Raw genomic sequence first — 22,045 nt, 5'->3', positions numbered from 1 at the left:
AGTCAAGGGTTTGTTAATTCACTTACAAATTATAGGGTAATAAGCAAGACCCTTTCTCCTAATTATTAATTAATATTAATTAGCATTATTTTTGTATGGTGCTTTGCAATAATATATTGCACAAAGTAAAAAGTTGCAGCCTCTTATGTAGTATGATTTTAAAAAATACATGTTTTTTATATTTTGTGCTTTATATGATTTCTACTTACTTTGATATGCTTGTATGCCTGTAAAATTATATATATGTGTGTTTCAATTTCCAATGTGTAAATAAAGAACTACTTTACCTTTGGAGGTTTCTGATGCTGGGCTGCATAAAGCAAGAAAGCTCTTTCTGCCTTGAAGGCTTTTTCCACAAGCGAGGCCTGAAAAAGTAATAATAATTTTATATTTGGATAATTGGTAACTCATTTTTGCAGTTTCATAGTTTGAGGTTCAGTGATAGCCTATAGAGTTCTCTATGTGGCCTACTTTTCTGGCTGTACAAAAGTCAGCGCAAGATAAAGACACTTTGTGTCCGCTACACTACTGTTAGTCTATGCTACAAAATGTGTATAAGTCACAATAAAAGTATAATACCTAACATTTCACATATACTAATCACAAACAAAGTGCGGTACTTAGGTGTCACATACAATATAGACGATAACAGTGCAATATTTAACAAGTGCTACATATGATACACCATTGCATTACAAAAAGTTACAATAAATCACTTAATGCACTTAAAAAGTACGTATAGAGCATACGCATACACATTTAGTATACTGTCCCAAGAACTTTGTTTTCCATGCACTTTAAGCACTTTTTAGTGAGTAGCAGAAATGCAGGGAACTTTTCTTATGTTCATTTACACTTAGTAAATTCTATGCAGTGGCGTCGCTACAGGGGGGCAAGGGGGGGCAATTGCCCCCCCTAGGTTATTCCTTGCCCCCCCTGTTGCCCCCCCGCCGAATTTGTAACCCCTTGACTGCTAACGACGGCATAGTGCCGTCGCTAGCAGTCCCAGTCAGGTGCTAACGACGGCACCATGCCGTCACTAGCACTACCTTACCTTGATGGAGGTCTGTGGACCTCCATCACCACCTACCCCGGCGATCTGCCCCTCACACTGAAGGGCATCACCAGGTCCACCCGATCTGCCCGGTGACGTCTCGCGCAATGACGCGATGACGTCACCGCGCAACTTTATTAACAACTGACAATTGTCAGTTAAAGAGGTATGGGGGCATGTTGCTTAGATGCCTGTATCTCAGGCATCTAAGCAGATACATACCCCCAACATATACCGTTGGAAAGGTAATCGCCTCACCTTTCCAACGGTATATAGATTGTAAAAAAATAATAAAAAATATTAAGTTAAAAAAAATAAAAATGTAAAAAAAATGATTTGGGGGTCTCTAAAGGCAGATAAAAAAAGATCAAAATTGCCTAGAGACCCCCAAATTAAATTATTTAAACATAAAGTAGTTTAACTTTAAAAAAAAAAAAAAGTTTAAGTATTCTAGCTAAATGATCACTGTGGTAGCCAATGTTACCACAGCGATCATATAGCTATAAAAAGTCACATTCCCTTTTTAAAAATGGCCGATACTAATTTTTAATCCTATGATCCCTTTGATCATGGGGTTAAATTTAGCCAACGGTAGAGGGAGGCAATTTTTGAAATCCTGATGAATTGCAAATATTATTAAAATCAGCCATTTAGCCTGTGCGGTACGTGAGTAACCATCTCATCCCTGGAGCGCCTTGCATTTTTACTGCAAAACTTATTTTTTCTCCCTTTACCATCATTTCTTTGGGATTGTAAGGGGAAAGAATGGTGTGTGCTACTGTGAGTAAATGTATGGAAAGAATGGCGTGTGCTTCTGTGAGTGAATGGAGATATGAAAGGCGTGTGAATGATCAGTAATTAGGGTTGAAGCCTTGACGTGGCATTACTGCTCACGTAGGAAGTTAAATTATGGCACAAAAAGTACACATTTGCAAAAACGACATCCCTTGGCGCATCAAATGAGGGGCTGCATGTGTTTCTAGTACAAACCTGGAGTGCGCAAGACACAAATGAACTTGTCACTATGGATAGAAAAAACATATTTTCAAGCCAAAGCGACATATTCCATCATTATTTGTGCACTCAACTTTTGTCCTAGAAATACATGTAGCCCCTCATTTGAAGCTCCAAGGGGTGTAGTTTCTTAAAATGGATGAATTGAATGAGGGAGAGCATGAGTTAATATGTGGATGATTTGTCTGAATGAGGGAGAGCATGAGTTAATGTGATTGTGTGTATCATAGATGTATAATTGTGGAAGGGCAAAGATGGCACTAGCAGGATGTTTGAGCCTTGGGGACCAAGATGGCACAGGCAGGGTGTATATGGGACAAAGATGGCAAATCGTATGTGTGTTATCTGGGTGCTGGCCAGGTTCTATGTGTGCAGTGTGGTTGGGGTGTGCAACCTGTGATCTATCCCTGTAATTTAGGGGGTTTTAAATATACCTTTAATGCCGTGTTTTTATGTGAATTCCAATTGATCTGTACCTGCAAAGCTTGGTTTGTGTGTTCTTCTGTAGATCCATATCTGCTATGCTATGTTTCCATACATTATTTATGTATACCTGCAAATACAGGGTTTGTATGTCTTGTTCAGTTGATTAATACCTGCAATGCTGTTTCCATGTATTGATTTGATCTATGCCTGCAATGCTACGTTTCATATATTATTATTGTATACCTGCAAATACAGGATTTGTATGTCTGATTCTGTTCATTTGATATATACCTTAAGTGCTGAGATCACAAGTGAATTTCAATTGATCTATACATGCAAAGCTGGGTTTGTGTGTTAATGTGTTGATCTATACCTGCTATCGGCAGCAGGGTCTAATATGTATATATATATATATTTATATATATATATATATCGGGAGCAGGGACTAATATTAGGCCCTGAAATCATTTAGTGGAAAAGTTAAGGTATTGTGTTGTTTAAAGGATTTCAAGGATTAGTCGTACTATATGTGTGTGTGTGTGTGTGTGTTTTTTCAGTGGTATGATTTAATGGTGGAAATTATTAATGCCCCCCCAGTTTGACTGTGGTATCTTGTGTGCCCCCCTATATATTGTTTCTAGAGTCGCCACTGATTCTATGGCAGGCAAGCTTAGTACAGTAAGGGGATTTAAAAAAGGATAGGCATAGGCGAGCCTGAATCTTAGTAAAAAAGGGCCGATCAAGCTTTGAGGCTTTACAGCATGGAAAATAATGGCAGACTAATTGGCAGACTAATTGGGCTGAATGCTGTCAAATTCTATGTTTCCATGTTTACGCTACTTCTGCTTACTTAGCTTACAACCCTTATTATTTTAGAAAAACGGTAACACAAAAAGTGATCGCTTTATGTCCTATTGATAATGTCCTCATTAGAACAAGATTAAGAAAGCAACTATAAAGAAATAGTTGATGTATGAGAAAAATCTATCCAACAGGCATAAAAGTGTAAAATACTCCTTATTATCTACTGCAGCATCAGCACTGCATTCACGATGAAATATTTTGGGACATCTAAATTCAAGATACCAATCATATTGCCAATAAATTAATTACAAGTTTATTCCCAAGTCATAGAAATAAACGAATATAGTCATACAAATATAATACAACAAATTGTATTTAAAGAAGGCCATGGAAATATCTACATAGGGCAGAGGCTCTGGCACTCCATACATACTTGGCTAAAATCCCTCCAGCAAGAGTGACCGATTGGTTATTGGTGGATTATTTAAAGCCAGTTCCATGTACAAAACTATGGAGGTCTAGATATTCTACGTATCAACAGTCATTACGAGACACTGGTCATGTGGTATGGCACTATACATTAATTTGTACACTATACAACCTAAAAGTATATTTGATTAACTTTGAATTTGAATTAATTACCCATTAAGATGATCATTTGGCGAACAAAACAGTTCACTGCAGGCCATATAAACTTTCAGTGGGTTCTACGAGGCGTTCCTGTTAGGTCTGATAAACACCAGAACAGCTACTTGTTCACAGATGAAAAACATAAAAGTAAATTGTCAAGAATATTATTGTTCAGAGCATTAATGCCCAAGATATAAATTGTTCTACCTCAGAGAAGGATTGGGCACGGGACATTTAGTGACTGAGCATACCCAGGTCCACTGGCAAGATGATGAGATCATCATTTATTAAATTTCATTTTTCAACTTGATTTATTATATTTCTATGAAGGGACATCACTGAAACACACACCATAATCATACTTTTTATTTATTTTTGCAGACTTGTGAATATTACTCCATGTCGGTCGGCCTGTCCTAAGAAAAGAGTCATCACCTTTACAAGCTTACAACAATCTGATTATTCCTGTACCTGTGCCTATAAAGTGGTTGCATTGCTTTGGTGCACATAGACAAGATCCTTTTAGGTTAAGACCAAGTTAATATTTGTATAAATGGGGTTATGAATGGACACCTGGTGCCCTTGTGGCCTGAATATTAAAATCATCTTGTGGTCTTCTGTAAGTACATTAAGGATGATTTGTATGAAGAAAAATAATTGGATATAATGCTGTTTTTCTATACAATGCTTTATACAGTTTTCACCATTGTTCTCAGTCCATAATGTCATCCCAGGAGGTTCTTTCTGTTTAATAAGGCTGGTCGTGCTTAATAGCATGGATGATGTTTAACACAACAAAGAGTAGCAAGCTGGATTTTGGGTCCCATTGTTTACATTTCTGCTGACTGCAAGCTAGTAATTGACTCTTCTATATTCCAGTTCAGCAGATCTTAAGCTCTGTGTGACATAACTACTGGTCAGAGGAGAGAAACAGAAAGCAAGGCAATCCTTAACCCCACTTGTGTCATAAAGCACCATAACAGAGTACGCGCATCATTTAGCAAACACATCTTTCCCCACTCAGCACAACCTCAGCTGCTTTAATGCATTACTTGATGAGGTAGATAGAGCCAGTCTACATACAGGTCTGTTCGTGACAGCATGTAACCCGGTATGGGTGTACCAGAGACATAAAACCAAAGACCCCCCCCCATTTTTTTTATCATGTAGAATAAAATACACATTGATATCATCTGAAGTGCTATAGACTGAGACATTAGAATTCCATACCAACAAATGTTTGTCAGCCATAGAAGTATTAAATGTACCAGCGTGCAAAACTGATCTTAAAAAGGAATTTTTCTTTCTCCCGAAAAAGCAAATTCTATTTCAACTCACTGATTCGCTAAACATGATGAAGGGACATATCTGTAAGGTCAAATTTACAAGGTGACATTTATGAAAATAACTATATACAGGGCCGTATAAGTTCTCAGATATACTGGCCCTTCATATTGTTGAATAAATTGAAGCTGGTGAGTTCAAACCACTGCTCTCATTCAAACTCCCAATGTAGCAGACAATCATTATAGGAAGCTTTAGCGGTTAAAATGTGTTTGGAATTCTTGGACTATTTTCTGACATTTTAAGGTTTTCTTGCTAGGGTGCTTGAATCTTTTTCCAGGTGAAGTAGGTTGAATATTCTCACCAATTCAAGTTCCTTGAGAGAGACCACATTTAAAGCCATGGGCATCGGGACAATTTTGCGATATAAGTACAAAATATATAAATTGGCTTTGTATTTTCTTGACCCTATGGCCCCTTACAGCTGTGGAAGAAAATGTAACCAACATTGGTGGTCTTTCAGGAAGAACAGGTATCTAGCACATTACAACACAACAGGTGCTTTCTAAAAAAAAAGCCCTGCAAGCTGTTTGTGACAGCAGATGCTGGGCCAAACACACATTATTCTTTCATTTGCTGGAGGGAGGCAGTTAGAGAATGTGCCACATGTTAGCACGGATGTGTAAAGCACATTTAAATGTACCTTAAAGATATAGAGAGTAAAGTGTAGGTGACAAAGTAGTGTGGTAGCACCTGGCTGTTAAAAAAGGAAGAGTTGGAACATCATGCTGTTTTTTTCCTACAATGGATCCCGAAGTTAGCACTTTATTGCTTTAAGAAGATTTATTGAGGGCCACCCACATGCGTGCAAAAAATGGCACACAATAATATAAAAGCTGTGCATTCTGCTTGGTTTGGTAGTAGTCTGATAGTGTGACAACCCTTGAGAACAATATCAAAACCTAGTACGCTATTGATCTTGGAGCTAAATTACATGGGTGATTTGTCACAACACTTAAACGGCAAATTAATCCAAGCATAATGTACCAGGAGGAAAAGTTATACATTTTACATACCTTCCAATACTTCAAATGACATAAGAGTGATGCTTTTATTTAAAGGAGTTTGGTGAGATGTGGAGTTACCATGACTTTTAATGTGAACTTTTAAGAGTTGTTTGTGTAACTGAATAATAAGAATACATTATTTAATACATTTTATTTATTTAGTAGAATTCCTAAACAAGTTTTCATACATACCCTGGAACTTTCTGAGCCCCTAGAAAAGAGGACCATAAGGGGAGAAAAGAGGGGCAGATGATCACTTGAGAGGTATGACTTATTATTCCTGTGTCCGATATATTTGCATATTGTTTGAAAAGCCTTCTTCATTTTTGCATTCCTGACCACTTGGTTTGTGTCACTTTCATCCAATCGCTATCAGCATGTAAATGCTGCATGTAAAGTGCATTTGTAAAGATAAAGTATTTAATGTATTTTATTTACTAATTTAAATATATATTTTCATAAATACACAGGAAACACTTTCAGCTTCTGAGAAAAGAGGGACATAAGAGTGGACAAAGACGGACAAAAGGATTTCTCCCTTCTAGAAGGGACCCGAGTAAGCGTCACTGGGTTCATTGATCTTAACTCTCAGTGTGCAGAATATTCATTTAATCAAAGTTTTTTGTTGATTTCATATCCTTTCTATGTGTGTCACATATTTATTGGCTATAATTACCATTGTTGTTAAATCAAAATGTATTGTGACGCATGATATTTTGATGTTGTTAGACTGCGATGGATCACAATCACAGGCTTTTCTGATCTTAATCCATCCACAGCGGGCATGTAGATTACCACAGAACACCCCACATACAAAAGAACAATAATGGATCTATTAAAGAAGTATATTATTTTTGTAGGATATCGGAAGCCAAGGTTCTGGCTTGCTGTGGTACATGGTTCGACTACCGTGAACGGCGGAAGCGGAACTCTCCAACAACTGCTCTGACCATGCAGAAAGCAGAATATTTTGAATCATAAAGCTTTATTCGTCCATCAGTACAGAATACTGAACGAGGGAGGGGATAAACATGCATGATGTGTTTTGTGCCAACAATGTACTTAATCAAAGACATGATTAATACCACTTGTGCTACTTACATGTGTCTCTACATCACCACCAAGGACCTTGCTATTCTTTAGATATTCTTCCAAGGGCCCTTTTAGCAGAGCATCAAAAGCTTCCACAAATGGAGCTACATCTGCAAAATATATAAAAACAATGATTTATGAAATCTGACATTTTCTTAGAAATTATGTATGTAATATGATGGGGTTACACATAACACAATTAAAGGGAAGATTTTTCTACATTTGGTAAGAAATAAGCTGTCTCTTCCTGACCCAGCAATATCACCCCCCCACACATAACAACCCCAGTAATATGATTGCATTATCTCCCTAACCAGACAATGATCAAGTAGGGGAAGGGGGTAATACGATCAGACTATCCATCACTGACCATGTGTAAGTCATACATCGCAAAGGTTGGTCTGTACTGAGTGCTCCTAGCTTTTAGTGGAGGCTGAGGTGTCCAAATTTTCCCCAAGATTTACATTAGATAAACCCTTTAAGCATTCTCTAGACCCACTGTATTTACCATAAAATCTTGGGTATAATACACACAATTTAGCACCTTTCAAGAGCCCCGAAAAAGAGGGTAATATTTTATACCTGAGTAAAAATTTGCTTTTCCGGCATAATCGTTCCATGAGAGCCATGGTGAATCGTTAACCCCTTCAATTCGGCTTTAAAGGGGTTAACAATTGTGACTTCAGTCCCCATAGACTTGTAGGGACTGAGTCACAATGAATGCTGTGCTCCTATGAAGTTAATAATAATAATAAATCTTCCAGTTTAGCTGCTGTCTGTTACATTCATAAGATCATCGATCAGCCCATTATCAACCAGCGACTGAATCTAGTGGATCTGAATCCAGCAACTGAATCTTTTATACAAAAGCACTTAATTTTTCCCTACAAAATTAAGTGTAAAGTTATACCTGTGTATCATCCACACAGGCCCGGCTCAAATCATAATGCCGCCTGGGGCGAAGTTTAAAATGCCCCCCCCCATTATCTACCCTTCCTCTCCCGCACCCGTTATCTACCCTTCCTCTCCCTCCCTATTATCTACCCTTCCTCTCCCTCCCTATTATCTACCCTTCCTCTCCCTCCCTCCCTATTATCTACCCTTACTCTCCCTCCCTCCCTATTATCTACCCTATCCCCCCCCCCTTTTTACTTACCTTTCAGCAGTCCTGCGGCGAGTCTCCCTACTCGGTGTCGGTGCCGGCTTGTAATGCTGAGCGCCGGAAGTGATGTCATCTTCCGGCGCTCAGCCTTACAAGCCGGCACCGAGACCGAGCTAGAGGGCTCACAGAGGAGAGAGAGAGGGGCGCCGAGCGGGTACTGACAACTTGGTAAGCGAAAACCACTCGGCGCCCCTCTCTCTCTTCCGCTTAAAAAAAAAAAAAAAAAAAAGGGCCTGGAGCAATTGCCCCACTCTGCTCCATGGTAGGGCCGGCCCTGCATCCACAAGTGCATATTATACCCAAGATTTTACAGTAAGGAAATATCAGTAATTGGAAATTGAACCATTGTATAAATCATATTATATATATCATCTGGATAAATTCTACTTTTTAAATATAGCTTAAGAACAGGTAACAATATTAGGGAACAGCAAAACAAAGTTTCAATACTAAAGCATATAATGAAACAAGCTTTTTCAACATTTCTGATTTATCTGAAATGGCAACTGCCAGTGCTATGAAATTCGGTTTACACTAGTACAAAAAAAATGTCAATTTTTCCAGACCTATTACATTCCAGGATTGCACCATACCTCCATTGATCCCATTAACGATGTTACTGTCTGTTAAGGTAGAGGGGTAAGACTTTGACAGGGCTGCTTCAAGACGAAGGACAGCATTCTCTAGTCTGTCCATCAATCCTTGTACATCTGCCATCCTAAAAAATACAGAAAACATGCAATAACTTGTTTAGTGCTTCAAAATCAGATATTTACTTTATAATTACCAGTACACATTTGGCCCTCCTTACTAAGGAGCGGTCGCTATGACAGCTTTCAGCATAGCTAAATTCATTCATTATAAACAGGTTATAGCTGTTTTATACATTAACCCGATTGACTTTTTAGCATATAGACCACTTTGTGTTTTCAGATCATAATCATTCATTAAAACACTGATTGCATTCTTCAGTCAACTACATCTTTGATTAAATCAGAAGAACTACATTGTTGGATAATGTCAGAGCTGATATTTTCTGAGAAAAGGGTCTCCACCAAAATGATTTCTATATCTTAAAAAAGATAACATTGTTGGTTTACTATACCCTTTGAACTTAAAAAAAATGGTTTTTTTTTAGTTTCTAATTTATACATTTGGTTCTATGAATAAATGGTGTGTGACTACAAAGAAGAAACATACTAAATGTATTATATTGTCATAAACATTAACTGTCTACAGATCCTTGAAGATAACCATCATTGTCAGCTATGTCTTTTTTTTTACATAAAACATTTAGTAGAGTTTTACATAAATTGAGGTGAGACGAAATCTCACCAGCCAGTTCACCAGATGAACCCTTCAGGGTGGCCCTCAAGGAGTAATATGCTACACGTCCATCGAAACGTGCGTGCTCACAAAAAATAAATTGGTTCCATCATTACAGCTTTGAAAAACTATTTTAAATCTACATTGTTATAAAAATGTCTTATAAGATATTCACTTATTTATAAAACACTGTTATATGGATTTCTTTCAGTAGTGGGACTCTGCAGTCCCATAACCACTGCTTTACTCTGTATGTAAATAAACAGATCAAAAGAACATTATGGCACCTTGTCACCCTGTAAGATTGTTCCAGAGGCTTTTCGTTGTCTACTCTGAGACATATATAACATTAACAATATGCAGAAACTGTTATTAGCTTAGTTCGAAGATTAAATAGAAACATCTGTAAGAACTGCTGCCCCCTGAGCAGGTTTCCAGAACAGTGCCCCATTATTTCCATAGTTAGTTTTATTGATGCACCAAGCCTCCCAAGTCTCCCTCCTTAGGAAAGACAATCCCTCTTTAAAAAAACAAATTTCTCTGTCCCTCTTTTCTCCATGATGTCCCTCGTGAGCTTAGAATGTTTGCTTTGTCTCAGTATATCGTTTTTTCTCTGGTTGTGACCCTGGCTTGGCCTGACCTGGTTCCTGTTGTCTCATTCAAACACTGTCACCCCTAGCTTTGCTACCCCAACTGACTCTCTAGTTCTGACCCTGGCCTCGCTTGAACTGCTCCCTGTTGTCTCATTTAAGTACTGTCACACCCAGCTTCACTATATGGACTGACTCTCTAGTACTGATCCTTTTCTTGCTTGAATTGCTTCCTGTTGTCTCCTTCGAGTGCTGTTGCATCTGGCTTTACTATTTGGATTGAGTCTCTGGTTTTTACCCTAGCCTGGGTTGACAAGCTTCCTATTGTTTCCTTCAAGTAACATCTCCCTCGGCTGCCTTATTTGGACTGACTCCCTGGTTCTCATCTCAGCTTTGGCTTTAACCGGCTTCCTAATGTCTTCACCCTCAGGCTCCTTTCCGTACAGGTTTCACCCTTGGTTTTTTTCTTCTACTTGCATTTAATAGTTCTCCTGTCTTCTTGTATCCTGAGGACCTGCACCTTCAACTTCCCAAGCTCTGCCTATCCTCTTAGGTGACAGTTGTCACTACTGCTGCCTCCTTGGGGTAGTGCCTCAGACTATTCTACTAGAGACTCCATCCTCCAATCTCGGACTTTGTGTAAGTCCACAACAGTTACATAAATGCAACAGCGCCCAAAGTTCCATAAAAAGTCTTGTCCATTGTGCCGCCTCCTAGCTATACATCTAACTACATTGCTAACTGTCCCTCTTTAACTATTCCAGATGTTGGGATATTTGCCCTTACCCCCATTAGTTTAAGGGTGCCCCCTTAATACATGAATAGAATGTGTTATGTATGTGAATGTTGAACTGAACCATCCTACATCTCGTGTAAGCATTTGCAGAATATATCTGTTGCATCTAGTCTGTTTTCCTATGGAGGAATAAATCCATTCGGAATAGTTTTAGGCTGCTTTTGTTCTGTCTTTGTTGAAGGATAATTAAATGTGCATCATGAAATCTTAACATGCAAAAAAAAAATGTAATGATATACTTCCCAAGACTCCCTTTTTAATTACAGAGTGTTTGCATTTCAAATTTATTTTTAACTCACTTCTGACATTTAGAAAGGACCGGGGAGCGATTATCAGCTTTAAATGAAGTTCTGCGGTTTCTTTCTGCATTTGGCTTCTTAATCAACTTACATTTATGACTGTGTTCAGTCTATCCAGCATATGCATCTGTGCTGAGCTATAACCTTGGTTCAGTATGGCAGAAAATAATTGGTGATTAGTCTTTAAATGAATCCAAAAGTGGGTAACATTACCACTTTTCTTGCTGGTTATACGTATGATACATTTCCAGTGATTATCACTGTCTGTAGAACACTGCACTCAAACTCACTAATCATTCTCCCCACCAGGGTGTCACACCAACAAAGCTACAGTGGGGTAAATGTGATGGAAAACTTCACTCCACTTAAAAGTAAGGGGGTAGCAGAGGCATTATTAAACACTGGTCTACACCAACCAGACACGCCGGATCACTTATTTCTCCCTCAGAAATCGTGTAGTGCTGCCACAACTGAAAGAGGTTCTGTGTAGATGGGTGCAAAGAAGCTTAATAATGGTCAACTTGGACGACTTGGAGCAAATGTCCGCTGTACTAGACAGCTTTTAAATAGAAGTGCAAAAGTCAGATCACCCCTCATGGACAGCTATTGATGCTGTTTTGAAGGCCACCAAATATTGATTTGATTTAGATTTTTCTAGAGTAATACTTTGAGATTTGTTAAATTATAAAAATAAACTTAACATATATATACATATACATATATATATATACATACATACAGTAGAAGTTAAGCTTAGGATATCTTAAGGTAAAGGTTGTGTTACAGGTTATCATGTTATTATGGTAAAAATGAAATAAATGAATAAACAATAAAAGTAATGAAAACAAAATATTTGTCTTAAAAGCTCATCCCCCCTTAGTAAATGTATCCACTATGACGGTATATGATTGTACATAAAGCCCTTGCAGGTGATGGTATACAACATATTGCAAGGTAGGCACAAAAAAGATACTAACATTACCCAAAACATTTAAACATATACTTCTCCATTTATGCCACCCCTTTAAATATATACAATACTGTATGTTTGTCACTTAAGAGGGGAGAGAAAAGGAGATTTTTTGGGAGAGTTCTGGTTCAGCTCATTCGACTCACTGTGCATCATGGAAGTTTAACTCCAGTGAGCTTCTTTGTCCTGTATAATATAAAGTTAAATCAGAAAGATGTCCTCAAAGTCTCCCTACACACAGAATGAAGCATTTTACAGGGAAAGCTAAACGCTGGAGAAACTAGTGTTGGCTCTTCATGCTGAACAGTGAAAGAGTGAATACCGCAACTCTCTCGTTAGTGAATAAGCCCTTTTGTCAGTAGACACTCTACACTAGAGAAAGATAATTTAGATTTTGCTTTTACAAAGGGAGGTAAGGGAGGAGGGAGGAATAACACAAAATGTTGGGTTCCCCTGCGAGCAGTGCTGGGGAGCCTCCCACTCCTTGTATTTATCCTACTTTGGACATGAGTGCTCATTACCTCTCAATATGACATTCCACATTTGTGAAAGCAGACCTCAATTAGGTGCAGTCACATTATGGGGCTAAAACAACAGTTACATGGTAAGAAACACCGTGCAATGCTTGGCAATAAATGATCACAACATTCATTAGCAGAAGATGTCATTGGTACCAGAATCAAGGAATCCACATGTGCACCAAGAAGCCTTTAGGGAAACCACTAACACCTGGGGGGCTCTTTACTCTGCAGGAGCCTTCATTGTGTCCACGAAGGGAGGATTAGAGTGCCACAACGAATGGCAGACGTAATTATTCTGAGGCCATTTTGAAACCCACGTATCTTTTATACATCACTGTTAAGGCAAAGGGATAGCCTTTAGGGTTAATAAGGACAAATAACACACAAGGATAACACAGCTTTGGTGACCTAAAACAGATTCCAGACACAAATGTAAGCCCATGTGCCCAGTGCTCGCTGGTCTGTTTTATTATTTAAATGATTATCTATCTTTAACTGTGAGAGCTGAAAAGCAAAGACTGTGTAAAACCAAGTCTAACCGAAATCACCTAACACACAAAAAAAATGTGCATGTTTAATAAAAGAAAGCTAGTATGCTTGCTTTCCTCCTTCTCTACTCTTTTGTCTGCTCTGCAAGCTGTCATTTCTCCTGTGCTACACGAACATATTCCTTAGGGGGACTGCTATAATTTATGTGTCAATCATAGTTTATGCTGGATTCACAGCATCACTTCTGCACTGCCTGTACTATTCATTTCCATATTCCATTAAATGCAATCACCTTTGCTAAAGTGGTCTCCAAACCCTACAATTATATACAGATTCAGCTAAGTCTTACGCAATCATTCCACATATGGTGGGTTGTATGCAAAAATGCTAGCCCTAGGGTGTTAGTCCAAATTGCACTGCATACTCTTGATAGATAGATAGATAGATAGATAGATAGATAGATAGATAGATAGATAGATAGATAAGCAGTATATACAGCATATGATAGAGAGAAAAGGAGAGATAGAGGGATTAAATCATGTGCATATATTTTTTCTCCCCTCTCCGAAGAGGCAAGCGGGCATGACAAAGATGATTGTCATGATACACTGACATCTAAGTATTTGGAGTATATATTATGTTTTTTTGACAAGTCACAAAAATTACCCATATGCTAGGTTTTTGTATAAGTTAGGTGAAAATTCACATTTGTTTCTGAATTATTTTTCTGTGAATACCAACTTAAATCTGTGGGGAGACTTTAAAAATATGCACGAAGTGTCTACCTGTGCTGATATGGATGAATACCTCTATACAGCAGCGATCAGTACCCACACGTATGCAGATGTATGCGTTAATTTGTTTTTTTGTGTACCCCGGTGAAGAAGCAGTCTGACAGAGGGTCATGACTATTAAGCCTTTTTTTAGAGGTTTTTCCTTTTTCAAATAAGGAATACATGGTAAAAGGCAACAGTAGATTCGTCAGTTTTGTTAAAAAGCGGGGGACATTACATTTTCACACTAAAATGACAAGGTGTTTGTAGATTGTCTGGCATAACTAAGCTGCTTCAACAACCTGGACCAAAATCCTTCCGCAAATCCCCATCACCATAGATGGAGATCATTTTGCAGCAATAATTCAGAAAGCTTTAGGGCATATACATGAAATCCACGCATTCCAACTCATGTACAAAATTTGCCAGCACAGGCCAATTCTTAAAAAAAGAACTGGTTTTATGTATCTCAAATTGAAGAACTATTCTCCTTATACAATCAGATTCTATTTACAGTATGTGTTTTGATTCACATGCATCTAAGCTTGAAGTGTCATATTTGTGTATTTGCCAGTTGTACCGTGTTGTGGTATTTGTTGGTGCTTTATTTATACACTGGTGTCCAAAGTCTATGTATAAATTTTGATTTTGGTGCAAAGTTTGAAAAATGGTCTTATCATCATTGAAACCAAATAAAAGATCCTTCTGATTACACTATCCCATCAGTTCCTATGGCATTAAGACAACATTTAAATGTTGCATGAAACTCCTGATATTGTATATGACCCTACTGTCTGGCTGATCATTTAGTGATAAGAATCACTGCAGGAGGAGACCTATAAACACAATATTTTCTATAACTGGAAAAAGCCCAGGCACCCAGCCTCTACTGTAATATAATATAATGTACTACAGAGTTCAAGCCCAACATAATAACAGGAACCCTTTATCTTTCATGGACCCCCATTAATACCGTATTTGCCAGAATATAGGCCGCACCCCCCCACACTGTAAGTCTTTAAAGTGGGGATGCGGCCTATAATCGGGGTTTAGAGCAGGGATACGCAACTCGTATAGCCCGACGCCCAGGACATGCAGAGTGGCATATCTGGGGGGGCAGACTGGCATTTCTAGGGGGCCTAAAGCATAATGGGGTGGCAGAGTGGCATATCTGGGGGCAGAGTGGAATATCTATAAGTAAGGTGCATTATGATTTAAGGGGGGACCTTAAAATGGCTATTGGTTTTCCAAATTTCTGTTTATATAAAACATATGCAGACCAACTGCATAATAGATACCAAAAATGTTTAAATACATGTATTCTTGTGTATTAGGTAAAATACTGTTTTACCATTCCACCAATGTGTATTTTTTCTTTAAAAATATTTTTTTCTTTAAAATAGCACCAAACTTTTAGGGTGCTGCCTATAATCAGGTGCGGCCTATAATCGAGCCAATACGGTATAATAATCATTTGGCTTTAAAATCAAAAGCAGACAGTGACTTGGCACAGTCCTCATCTCTGGAAGAGAGGTTTTAAATATGTTCTTTAGAGAATGCATATACTGCATGGTTCATGACATAACATAGCATGTTCTGGCCTAGTAGAGGTCAATCCTAAATACAGAAACAGCTTCCCCCAAAAGGATCAACTCAGAGGAAACATGTATCTACACCATTCACCCCAAGTTGAGTTCTGGTGACGTTAATGAAATCTAAGGGGACTCGGCTTAGGAGAACTAGGTGGGGGTGGAAACTAAGTAGACTGGTACATGGAATTTTTTGGGCTTAGTGAATAAACTAGAAAAACACAGTCCAGCTCTAATACCCCAGACATTTCTCCTACACACATACACATTGCATGCATCTTCAGGTTTTCAGGAAGTGTAAAATGGGTTAAAAAATAAACCACAACATTTCCCAACTCTCCCCATTGGAGTTGATTTTCTAGTGATGTCTCTTGAAGAACACAAAATTATATATAACAAATACAATACAACATGGACTTAATTACAATATTCAAATCTATTAAAAGGTTTTCATTTTTAAATTAAAGAAATTATCAGAATATTAACTTATTGTCTTCAAAGCGGCAGGACTATCATTTTATCCAGGACATAGATATACAATAAGAGATCTGCCTTTATGTACGCACTATAGACAAAGTCCGGTATTGATATTCTAAGGCCAAGATGCACAAGGCCAAGTCTTTCCAATAACAGAATGTTCCATAGCTACCATGAATGCTATACACCAAGATCCTTCCAACTTGAACAGGCTCCATAAAAGTAATGTAAACTTCATGAGAGGGCTCTCTCTCACCTTAGTGTATCCAGGTCTAAAAATTCCGATAACTTTGTCCAGTTTTACACACGTTTCAGTCTCACAGACAATGTCATGCCTTCGGTCTTCACTTGGAGATTGAATCTGTACACAGAGGCCACTGAATTCAGTATGTATTATCTGACCCTGCATTATTCATTGAGGCATGAACATTGCTCCCCTTACAGCTCTTGGAAGAATGTATTCTTCACACGCATTATGTAAAGAATGGCTCTGTTTACTGGAGTTTAAATAAACTAAAAGGAACATTCCCTCCAAGGTTAAATGGGATGCAGCAGATATTTCGAATTATTTAGATGGCTTTACCATAAAATGACTCCATAAAACAGATAAAATAATATTGCCACTTTTTGCTTCACAATATGCAAGATTTACAGACTAGTTGGCAAGAATGGTTATCATCTGTTGTCAAATTCTATGTTTATATACAAGCAATAATGTTTCATCCATTAAAACCACAATTAGAATATGTGATAAAGCAATTTACTGAACTGTACACAACCATAACTATTTAGAAATGTAGCTTTTAAACAAAAAGAGATTGTTTAACACAGGAATCAGCACCTACATGATAACACAGACCAGAACATGTGTCCAATCACAAAGTCCAGATCCTACAGCTTATCCACATATCTAATGCTGTCACCGGCAGAACACGCTACCATTTGTCTACTAATCTCAGTTCCCAGTACAGGGACACGAAATTATAACATGCTAATCTAAGATCCACTAGCTCTTATTTATACAATGATCATCTAAAGCAACACTACATTTGCAACATTTACCAAAAACAACCCACAGGTTTCATATGAATGTTTCTGTGACCTCATCAGTTTCTATCCTTTTCCTTAACCCCTATACTGATGCCCGTGTCTTACTTAGATGTTTTGTGGTTAGTATTGCTTTGGACTTGATAAGGGGTGGTTAATAGTCTTGGAGGCTTATAATGGAATCTAGAACTGCACTAGAACGCCCCCCTCCCATTTTCGGGCCACTGATTGGCTGCTTCAAGCACCCAATCAGTAACAGGAAAGTGTTCTCAATTAAATGAATGGGAGCAATTTCTGCCAATGGAGCCAGAGCTGGAGGTGACATGCAGTGTGCCCGCAGATGACAGAATATATGTGCTCGGCCAAACACATCTCCAGTAAGCCTAGGAGCTAGGGGGTGGGGAAGAGGCAAATATATATGGGGGACTCTACAGAAACCCTCTGCGCATTTGCAAGAATGCCCACACAAAATGGATGCTCAGCTAATATAAGTATTAGCTATATATGTATTTAGTGTCCCTTCAACACACATATCCACAAGATCCTTAAGTGTCACTTTCCTCTAGAATTCTAGAACATGGATGGTGACCAGCTAAATATTCAACATATCAACTTAAACTAAATGTATAGGAGCTATCATGTACCATGTTCAGTTTCTCGGAGTTCTACCCAATGTTACAGTGTTCAAGGTTACTTCACTGAGTACTAGTAGTCCATCTTGCTCTTGAAGTTTAAAGGCCTTGAGGTTGTGTGAAAGATATGTTGAAGTCTAAGAGGTCACCATAGAAACCTGTGTAATTATTGCTCCACTATGAGAACTTTCCACATAAATTCTTATTATAAATATAGCCCCTTGAATAGAACATTAAAATAATCTTTAAACTGTGTAAACAAACATAGCAAATGTTACTTCTCGGAAACATAAATAATGTAATTATGTATCACCCAGGATATCACTGCTAAAAATAAACTATCCATTCTGTAGGTTCTGACAAAAAAAGAGAAATTAAAAGCTATTAAGATATCTGGTAGTGAATAAATAAAGTACCGTATTATTTGGAACAAAATCAAGCCATGATCTGCAGAAAGGCAAAACCTGGTTCATGCATTTTTATATAAATTGACATTGTCATCCCTTTGTGCTATGGATTACTGTATGATTTCATTACATTGCATAGAGAGCCCCATCATCACATCATTATAAAAAGCTATATACACATGGCTCATCATACCAAAAATAAATACCAGGCCACACACATGAGAGCAGAGGGAGGGAGTGGGTGGATCACTGGAAACAAAGTAATATCAAAGGGTGATCTAAAGTGATCTGTCACCATCCTTAAGATGTCCCTGTGCAATCCAACATACCATTATGATCAGTCACACAGGTTCATGTGCTCTCATTCGACATTGTGATTCTACATTCAGCCCCCAAAAAACCCTTCCCCTCCCTAATTCTACCCAATACACAAACCCCATGCTTTGAGAGGCTGATATTACCTGCTTCCTTGTGTTGAGGGTGACACAGATCCACTGGAACCCAGTAATATAATTGCAAAAGAAAAAGACTGATGCAGAAAAAAAAAGATGAAGGAGAAAGGCTGAGCAATCACACACACACAGGCTGCTGCTGCTCAATTCCTATGTGTCAGTCATAAAAGAGAGAGGTGGCTCTGGTTTCCGGGATCTCCAAATATAGAGAGGTCTTCTGAAGGATGGAGACGGATGGGAGATGGAAGAAGGGGTGGGGAGAATGAGAAGGGGATTGAGGGAGATGGACAGAGGCAGCTTGTTACAGAAAGAGCTGCTTGCCTCTGCGAGCTGCTGCTGTCTCTGCATTCAGTGTAGCAGTCAGTTGTGAGCAGGTGGGGAGGCAAGCAGAGGCTGGGGCAGTCCACATGCCACTGTAAGGAAAGCAATACTGGCACAGTCAGCAAGGCCCTCAAACTACTCAGATTATGGAAAAATAAGCATAGGGGGAAACTGGTACATGCTTAATGCACAGCATTGATATAATTGTGATCCTTATAATGAGAGCTTGTCAGTATTGCCATTAATACATACACACCACCTTTCCCAGGAAGACCCCAATACTTAAAAATGCTCATATATATACAAAACATATAACACCAGTACCGATGAAGCCCTTTCATCCAGAACCATGTTGCCAAATCTTGTAATATTTTTTTTATTGGACTAACACTATTTTGTAATGAGAAGCTTTTGAGGGTCCTCAAAAGCATTTGTGACCAGCAAAGTAAAACTCACAGGTTACATTTCACAGGTACATGTCCTGATGCTGGGGGTTGAACCAACAGGGCAGATAATACACAGAGACAGAAAACTTAGCAGGTTCATAAACAGGCATCTGTCCTATAGACTGCAGAGATAGGGGAGAGTGGGAAGGGTGAGAATGTAAATTTGACAGCCATGACTCAAGGGCACTTTACCAAAATGTCCTTTAACCTGTCATTGATTCATTGCTGTCAACTTTACATGCTCACCCTTCCCACTCTCCCCTATCTTTGCAGTCTATAGGACTGAAGCCTATTTATGACCTTCCTAAGTCTTTTGTCTCTGTGCATTATCTGCCCTGTTGTTTTAACCCCTGTTTCCAACAACCATCCCAGTATCAGTATATGCACTTGTAAGTCTTAATCTGTGTTTTACTTTGCTGGTCAGAAATGCTTTTGACTTGATAAAGGGAAGACTCCCAAGTGCTTGTCATTACAAAGTACTGTTGATCCAATAAAAAAGGTATATGCCTAACATACCTACTCCTAACTACATCCAGAACCCTGCAATACAGAAAACTATTCATATATTTAAACACGACAGTGCCATACTTTCCCAATATCCCCAATTACAGAAAAGTGCATCAATACTGGCCCCAAATAACCCTCTATTCTAATAAATGCTTACACATATATAACAAATATACACGTGCAAGGAAAGAAGACCAGTGTAGCACAACAGTGTCAGTAAGTGGTCAGGATCATCAGCAGACTCTTCTTCAATTATTAAATAAAATTTTTAGCTCTCTTGTGACTGTTGTGTTTGTCCACAGAGGGACTGAGCTGCTAAGTGCCCCCTTGACACTTAGTTTATACATACAGTTGCTACATCCGCAGCACCACCAATAGTTTTGTTCCAATTCCTCTGTGTCAGCCACTTTAAGATGAATTGAATAAGAATTGTCATTGAATATTCTTATTCGGTTAATGTGAAATAAAATTGTATTATTTTCTAATAAACAATTAAATAGTACTACCTGATGAATGATCAGTGGCCTAAAGTGTCACTGGTAAGTGATCAGTCTCACTGCTCAATGTCAGTTGCCTTAACTTCTCACTTATAAGTGATTATTATTAGGTATTATTAGGTAAATTTTAACCTAGTAAATTCCTATGTGATCACTAAACTGATCAGTCTCACAGATCAATAGCTAGTGACCTAATCTGACCGTCATCCCTATCGCTAACACTATACAGTAACTGCAACCTAACCCTAACATCTAACCATATCTAACAATACCTCTATCCACTAACAGTATCCCAGCCCTACTCCTTACGCTATCCCCTAAGCCTTAACCTAACTGCTAGATGTAATCACTAAATTGTTTATGTAAGTATTTGCGCGTTACTTGGTTTTTGAGGCACCAAAATAATAATTTCCACCAATCACAGTTTAGTGACAGACACTAAAACCTTTTTTAAAAAATGCCCCAAGACCCAGGGAAGTAGCTCCATCAAAAAATATGCCAGGTGTTCAAGAAAAAAAGGTAAAGACTCCAATATGTAGCTTTCATTCTGATATGTGCAAGAAACATGTAAAGATAGGAGAAAAAACTTCAGTATCCTGTGTTCAAGTTCTATATATTGTTGTGATGTCTACTTGAAAGGTAACCGTAGTGCCCTTAGGCTCAGCGTGCAACATCCACCCAAAACATGCCTGCCATATAAAAAGGTACAAGAAACCCCCCAAAACTCTGTGTCCCCATTTATGTTTCTTATGGTTACACAGAAAGGTTAGTGGAGTGTCTTTAAAATCCTCAGGTGGTGTGTTCTCAGGGAACATATAGTTTGTTATTTTGTGTTTTTGGAGTAGTTTTGATATATGGGACCTCTACTGTCCCTTAAGTAACATATAGACCTAGCAAGGTGATACGTCAAAATTCCAAGTTTAAAATCTAATGCACATCTTCCAATTTTACCCCCAGGGAAAAAGTGTGAAAAACATGATATACCCATGTATGTGGGATATTGTTCTTGCATATATCCTGAGAAAAAAAATCTACTGAAATACAGTAATACAAATTAAATTTACCGTACTGCAATTTATCGCACAGACTGGTGCTTAAATGCTTAAATAAAAAAAAGTGTTAAAATGACCCAGTACGGTACTCTGGATTGTAAACTTTCAAAAAAGATATACTTTGGTTCAGCACTTTTGCTTTTTCCTAGCCCATCTGCTCATATCACATTTTTAAAAAATCTAGTTTAGAAGCAGTGATGAACATGCAATTAGCACTATAGATGAAAATACCAGGTATATGGAGTATTTCCCAAACATGGTATATTTTTTTATAGGTAAAAATGTGAGGGGGGGTTATAAATAACTAATTATCATGTGACA

General features: G+C 38.2%; 1 protein-coding gene across 2 annotated transcripts in view; it reads right to left on the bottom strand.

Annotated features, from left to right (window-relative positions):
- CAP2 (cyclase associated actin cytoskeleton regulatory protein 2) overlaps nucleotides 1–19,113 on the bottom strand; it is a 43,044-nt gene extending 23,931 nt beyond the window's left edge. The window contains exons 1-5 of one of the 2 annotated variants that reach the window (XM_053466664.1): nucleotides 18,911–19,113; nucleotides 18,105–18,200; nucleotides 9,127–9,251; nucleotides 7,381–7,481; nucleotides 288–365 (exon numbers count right to left, since the gene is read on the bottom strand). In XM_053466664.1, the coding sequence (XP_053322639.1) occupies nucleotides 288–365; nucleotides 7,381–7,481; nucleotides 9,127–9,250 (303 nt within the window). In that variant the 5' untranslated portion in view covers nucleotide 9,251; nucleotides 18,105–18,200; nucleotides 18,911–19,113. The remainder of the gene's footprint in view (nucleotides 1–287; nucleotides 366–7,380; nucleotides 7,482–9,126; nucleotides 9,252–18,104; nucleotides 18,201–18,910) is intronic. The other variant, XM_053466662.1, reaches the window with a different exon arrangement.
- Nucleotides 19,114–22,045: the final 2,932 nt, after the last annotated feature.

The sequence above is a fragment of the Spea bombifrons genome, chromosome 5, assembly GCF_027358695.1.
Source record: "Spea bombifrons isolate aSpeBom1 chromosome 5, aSpeBom1.2.pri, whole genome shotgun sequence".
NCBI lineage: Eukaryota > Metazoa > Chordata > Amphibia > Anura > Pelobatidae > Spea > Spea bombifrons.
Note: the sequence above shows the minus strand (reverse complement) of the source record. Positions and strands in the feature narration are given on the sequence as shown.